The sequence below is a fragment of the Conger conger genome, chromosome 2 (assembly GCF_963514075.1).
Source record: "Conger conger chromosome 2, fConCon1.1, whole genome shotgun sequence".
Lineage (NCBI taxonomy): Eukaryota > Metazoa > Chordata > Actinopteri > Anguilliformes > Congridae > Conger > Conger conger.
Genome location: NC_083761.1, coordinates 60,923,056 through 60,929,617, shown reverse-complemented (window position 1 = coordinate 60,929,617; position 6,562 = coordinate 60,923,056). Strand labels below are relative to the sequence as shown.

The 6,562-nt window shown below is 43.6% G+C and overlaps 1 protein-coding gene across 1 annotated transcript; it reads left to right on the top strand.

Moving 5' to 3' along the window:
• The first annotated feature begins 445 nt into the window (after window positions 1-445).
• Window positions 446-6,103, top strand: notum2 (notum pectinacetylesterase 2). Its single transcript, XM_061232897.1, has 11 exons — window positions 446-765; window positions 1,520-1,572; window positions 2,056-2,151; window positions 2,299-2,359; window positions 2,765-2,838; window positions 2,957-3,059; window positions 3,768-3,956; window positions 4,210-4,310; window positions 4,477-4,624; window positions 4,902-4,949; window positions 5,797-6,103. Exons 1-11 carry the CDS (start codon window positions 446-448, stop codon window positions 6,101-6,103), a joined length of 1,500 nt encoding a protein of 499 aa, XP_061088881.1.
• Window positions 6,104-6,562: the final 459 nt, after the last annotated feature.

Genomic DNA, 6,562 nt, shown 5'->3' with positions numbered 1-6,562 from the left:
GACTGCTGAAAGGGTATGTTGTGCTTAGCGGGAGAGGTGCCTTTAAATCTGAACTCATCATTTGTATCAGTTTTCATTTAGCATGTGAATAATAATGTTTATGGCTCCCTAGCTCTGATCTTTAACCTTCGGGATTTATTTGGGAAAATAACCAATTCTAGAAATAATGCAACAATCATATATGTTTTCAATTATTTGCTAAATGCCCCTTGACATCTAATGTTGGATTTAAATGTCCAGATTTCCAGGATTTATCTGTGTAACTCTTGAATCGTAGAATTGTCCACAGGAAGAGAGCACTAGATTTCAACAAACAAGACCTAAATGGGCAAAGTTGTAGACTTTAATCCTGCAATTGGATGTTGAAGGTATTCCCTGGATTTGAATGTTGAAGGTATTCCCTGGATTTGTATCTTTTCTTTACAGAGATCCGGTTGGATTTGCTATGAATTTACTGTACCATCTGGTGTTCCTGCTTCTACTGGGAGGGGTGTCCTGCCAGAACAATCGCAATGCCAAACCCAGCAGCAAGGTGAGCAAGAAGACCGGCAGCAGCCAGAGTGCTGAGCTGGCCCCAGATGATGAGCCCCAGGCTGCAGCGGGGGGTGGAGATCCCAGCAAGGAGTCCGGTACCAACGGGAAGACCAGCCCACAGCAGGCCCCGGCCCCGGCCCCGGCCCCGGCCCTCCCCAAGCCCAGCGAGGACATGAAGCTGCACTTCCTGAAGAACACGCAGGTCACCTGCAACGATGCCACCGCAGCAGGGTGAGACGCACCGCCACACTTTTCTCCTCCTGACCTCCCGTGTATGGGCTTGCTTGATGGAAACTAGCAAGGTGTGGAGGGAGGTGGAGAATCTTTTCCCCAGTCTGAAACAGGTTTCTGGGGAATATGCTTTTTAAAGTAGAATGAGTGCATTCTCCATCAATCAAAAACAATTTTCTGTTGACCATTGACATATTATTAATTTATCTATATAAAAATATTTATATTTTACAAAAGACAAGTGTGTTGTCAAGTTTGTCACAATAACATGTTACAATCATAGAATCTGTTCAGAAGAACAAATAAATATTTGTTTATTATTTGCTATTTGTTATTTAAAATTTGCTTATAATTATTGACAGTGACAGTTTAAAATATTCTTTTTTATATTTCTTAATTTTCTGCATTTATAACTAGCACAATTAGAGCACAATCAAAGCACATGGACAAGCTATAAATCACATTTTTAACATAAACACGGACAATGATTAATTACTTCCACCTTTTGACAAGGAAATGCTTTCCCAGTGGGCTTATTTCCAGGCAGGGGTCAGAGTTTAGTTCCAGAAAAAGAGGACGGTGATGTCATGGGCTGGTTTATAAATGGCTGTTTCTCATTTTGTAGCATTATTAAAATTTAAAAAGAACTAAGGTAATTTCCTGGAATATAAATATTAATATCTACTGTCTGTGCGCATCTGTTGTGTATGATGGGCTTTATACCTCACATGTGCTAACTATGGTTGGTCTGCAGGTTTTACTTAAAGGAATTTAAAGGAAGTAAGCGATGGCTGATATTTTTGGAAGGTATGTATTTTGAACTCATCTGGTTAATTTTATCAAGGGAAGTCACTGTGCTTGAATGTTGCTCTCAGCGGCATTTTGACGCGGAGGTCACTATTTTCAATGAGCCTTTTCTATAAATTTAAGGGTATCATCTGTCTCTGGAAAATGTATTTAGAATCTTTTTTTAACCTTAGAAACTTCCCAGGGTTTGCATTTTGAAGTTATGGACTTTAACTGCCAACTCATTCAACAACAAGCATAATAAAGTAAACATATCATGAAATTCTGCACTCTTTTAAGGACTATCAATGCTTTTATGTGTGCCTGAGTGAACTGAGTTGTACAGAGCAATTAGAAAGTTCAGCCAGGTGACTGTAGCAGGTGGCGTTGCAGGTGCATGCCTCAGATAATCTCAGTCCATTCCCCACAGGCTTGTGTTAAAGGCTAATGCCAGGGCTTCCCTTCTCAACTCATCTAAAGCTAATATTAGGGTCTTATTTTTAGGTGGGTGGTGCTGCTATAACAAAGAGACCTGCAATTCCCGATATAAAAATATCCCTCGTCTCATGAGTTCATCAGACTGGTCTCTAACCCGCAAAGGTAAGGCACATTACTTTTTACTTAAACATGACCCACTGACCAACATCATTCTACTGTATATACTAGTGCAGTTTAATGGTGAATTAGATGGAAATTTATTGAGCATATTCACCGGGTTCATGTGTTTTTTGTTTTTTTATTCTTTAGGGACTGGAATACTGTCATCGCAGGTGGAGGAAAATCCTCACTGGTGGAATACCAACATTGTGTGAGTTTCACAAACATAAAACAAAAATGTGATAAGTATGCACCTCTTCTACATGCAGTAGCAATGCACTCAGGATGTCCTACATGAAAGGGAGACATTATAAATCGATCACATCTGAATGTATTGGTCTGTGTTCCTGCCATCGTTTTCTTACAATATGGTGTCTTTGGAGTAACTTGGTGCCTCGTGGTTTTGCATATCACTTACTCTCACATATGGCATGACAAAGAATGTGTATAAGACCCCTCACATGCTAATGAATGCTTTTACTGAATGCTTTTACAATTCCATGTCCAATAGTTCTTGAAGCTCAGGAGTAGTGATGTGTTACACGTGGCCCAGTGCGGTGTCTTCATGCGGTTAAAGTGTTTCTGAGTAGAGCTGATGACGATGTGTTACCTACAGGTTTATCCCGTACTGCTCCAGCGATGTGTGGAGCGGCACTGCCCCGCTACCCAAGACCAAACAAAAAGACACTGGTAGGATTCATCTCCATGCACCCACTATGGACTTGGTTACATCAATGAAATATCTCAGTGAATGCATACATGGGAAGGTGTAACTTTGCTCATTACTCTTCTCTGTTGTATTTCACAGCTGAGTATAGCTTCATGGGATCCTTGATTATCAGGGAAGTGATAAAGGACCTTGTTCCCAAGGGCATCAAACAGGCCAAAGTCGTCATGTTGGCTGGCACAAGGTGAGCCTGCTTTGAATCCAGGTTGCTTGAAATTCACTGGCTGAAGGTATTTTTGGTACATGTTTGACAGATCCTGTTTGCCATGAACAATGACCTAATGCCTATAATTGTTCCCTCATGAAAGCAGGCATAAACTAAGATTCAATCAGCATTTGTCCTCTATTTAAATAACAATTAAAAGTGGGATGCTTTTGTACACCAAAGCAATTTGGTAGTTTGTGATAAAAAGTGTAATGCTTGTGTTTCATTGTATGGCAAAGTTCATTGTATGGACAAATGTTCACTGAATTCAGACAATGGTTCTGAAGACCCCAATAACAAGGTTATTGTTAAAATGGGTGGGATGAGCTCAGCATAATTGAAATAAAATGTATTTGATGACCTGGGTCAAATACGCAATTGTTTTGGATGCAAATAATTTTCTATGCTTTACAGAGCTTGTGTGATGTATTGGAATCTACAAAATACTCACAAAAAGTACAAACCCCGCATTCTGGCCCACATGCTTGGCTCAATCAATCGAGCACAGGAATGTATTTGAATCCAAAGTGATTACGTATTTGACCCAGGTCTGGTACTTTGTAGAACAGGTTAATGTCTTCTGGTGTGGTGTTTTAACCTTTCAACTACGTAGTGCTTCACTATGGAATGCCATTCAAAGAGAACAACTCATTCTGTGTGTGTGTGTGCGTGTGTGTGTGTGTGCAGTGCTGGGGGAACAGGTGTGCTGCTGAACCTTGAGAAGGTGTCCAGCCAGCTGGCGCAGCTGGGGGCGGAGGCACAGGTGCGAGGGCTGGTGGATTCCGGATGGTTCCTGGAGAGCAAACAGCAGAAGGCACCAGAGTGCCCTGACAGCATCTCCTGCACTCCCACAGACGCCATCAAGAAAGGCCTGCGGTAATGCGAGAGCCCTGAATGGTGTGACCATCCATAAAGTCAGCATTTTGAAGCCAGGTTTCTTTTCTCAAAGCTCAGCAGTTCAGTAGATTCATATTCTGTCAGGGAAACATGATGAACACAATCACTGCTACACAAGTATTGATGTTCTGTTTTTTAATTTTATTTTGATGCCAGTTCAGTTATCTGTGGTTTTACAGCTTTGTATTATGAAATAGCTTACAGTTCCTGCTATTTCATGTCTGGTTTACAGGCTCTGGAATGGCGTGATCCCAGAGAAGTGCCGTCAGCAATACAAGAAAGGGGAGGAGTGGCAGTGCTTCTTTGGTCATAAGCTCTACTCCTCCCTGACTGGTGAGGACCTCCACTACTGTTATACTTTTTTAGAGTAGTTTAAAAGATTGTCAAAAGATGTTACAACCCCACTGCCTTACACTGATAATTTAATTAATTAAAGTGTCACCTGAAGCATCTCCATACAGAACTCATACTCATATAGCTTATTTCTGCCCCTCTGTAGCCCCTCTGTTTGTGGTGCAGTGGCTCTTTGACGAGGAGCAGCTACGGGTGGAGAATATCTACATCGGGGGCCAGTCTTTGTCTGAACAGCAGTGGACATACATGCAGAACTTGGGAAAGGAGCTCAAGACCTCACTCAAAGATGTCACGTGAGTGCTCCAACTCTTTCACTCTTCACTGTATATCCTTAAAAAGCAAGAGTGGAATAGCAATATAAAGTAAAGTGGGGTTTTCAGCTATGTACGTTTAAGATTACTGCCTTCTCTGTTCTCATCATATTTCTGAAACCATATTCCAAACATGTATGTACAGGTTTTAAAAAAATAGATCCTGGAGAGATTGGTTGATTATTAATGTCACTGTTGTTGGATCAGTGTGTATTGAAGTGACCTGCCCGTGGCTTACTGTGAGACATGTGCGTTTCAGGGCGGTGTTTGCTCCCTCCTGCTTGTCCCACACATTGATCACTAAAAGGTAAGGATATCTGAGCTGGGCCTGAAAAGCACATTAACAAGCGTCGCTCCATCTCTCCAGAATGAGCTCATGCTACTCTTTCTGTTTGCCCGTACATCATGCCACATTCTGTCTGTCACTGAATGCCATCTCCTACTTTCACTGTCCGCCAGCTGGGCTTGGCTGCCTTAGCGAGAGCGCTGCAGCTTTCACTGTCCACCAGCTGTGCTGAGCCGTGCTAGCAAGAGGGCTGGAGCTTTCACTGTCTACCAGCTGGGCTAGCAGTGCTAGCGATAGCAGTGGAGCTTTCACTGTCTACCAGCTGTGCTGAGCCATGCTAGCAAGAAGGCTGGAGCTTTCACTGTCTACCAGCTGGGCTAGCAGTGCTAGCGATAGCACTGGAGCTTTCACTGTCTACCAGCTGTGCTGAGCCGTGCTAGCAAGAGGGCTGGAGCTTTCACTGTCTACCAGCTGTGCTGAGCTGTGCTAGCGATAGCGGTGGAGCTTTCGCTGTCTACCAGCTGGGCTTGGCAGTACTAGCGATAGTGTTGGGGTAAGAGGTAGGGAAGTAGGGCAAGGGAAAGGGGTGTGGTTAACCATGAGTTGAGGTCACCTGGGGGCGTGGTTTGTTCTAAAGGTGGTGATAGGTTGAGGGGTGTACTTGCTGTGTTTTGTAACCTAATGCATGATAGGGTGGGAAGATAAATTGACCTACATACTGGCATACTGACAGGGACTAACCCTAGAACTTATGTCAGATGGTGGTGGTCGGACCAGAGTGTTCCCTCTGTCTCTAATCTTTCACTCTCTCTCTTTCTCCCTCCCTCCATCTCTTTCCCTCTCTCACTTCTCCGTTCTTCTCATGCAGTAACTGGCTGGATTTCCTGGTTAAAGGAACCTCTCTCTCACGAGCCCTGCAGTGTTGGGACAAGAGCCTCCAGGAAGCAAATCGAAATAGCAAGACTGCCCTGAAGGGCTGTCCCATCCATCTGATTGACAACTGCCAGTGGCCTCAGTGCAACCCCACCTGCCCAGCTCTGATCGATCAGACCACCCAGCAGGAGCTCACGCTCCTCCAGGTGCTGGCAGGAATGGGCCTGGATCTGAAAAAGCTGGGCTTGGACCTTAAGCAGGAGGGTAGCTCCTTAACTGGCATCGTCAGCAATGGCGGCTAGATCTATGACACCCAGGTCGGGACATGCACCCAACCATTAAACCACTGTGGTCCTTTGTGAGGAGGAATTATGATGTAAACATAATGATCTAAATCTGGTACTTGTGCCACCAAGCATTCCATTGTGCTCCACTGTAACATGGTGTTTTCACCAGCTGGTATGCCACTGGGAATGTGTTTCCCCAGGCTTGTCTATGAAATGCCCCAGTTAAACATGAATGCTGAATACCCTGTATATAGCCACCAAACATTTTGAAGCTTTCATGTAATCATAGTGAACAAAACTCAACTTCACAACTTGGTAACGAGGTAGCTTACAGTCTTTTTTTTTTTAAACATAGTGACTTTGGTAGATTTAACTGATAGAGTTTGCTATGATGAAGGAGCCGGACTGGAGCAAGAGGCACTTGTGAACATTGGCAAGATGTAGATTAGTTTGGGGACACCGCCTGAAGCTATC

Excerpts from the sequence above, each read along its gene's own strand:
- notum2 (XM_061232897.1), top strand. The coding sequence starts at position 446 with ATGAATTTACTGTACCATCTGGTGTTCCTGCTTCTACTGGGAGGGGTG. Across the intron at positions 766-1,519 it reads AACGATGCCACCGCAGCAGG|GTTTTACTTAAAGGAATTTA; the intron begins GTGAGACGCACC and ends GTTGGTCTGCAG. Across the intron at positions 2,839-2,956 it reads GACCAAACAAAAAGACACTG|CTGAGTATAGCTTCATGGGA; the intron begins GTAGGATTCATC and ends TGTATTTCACAG.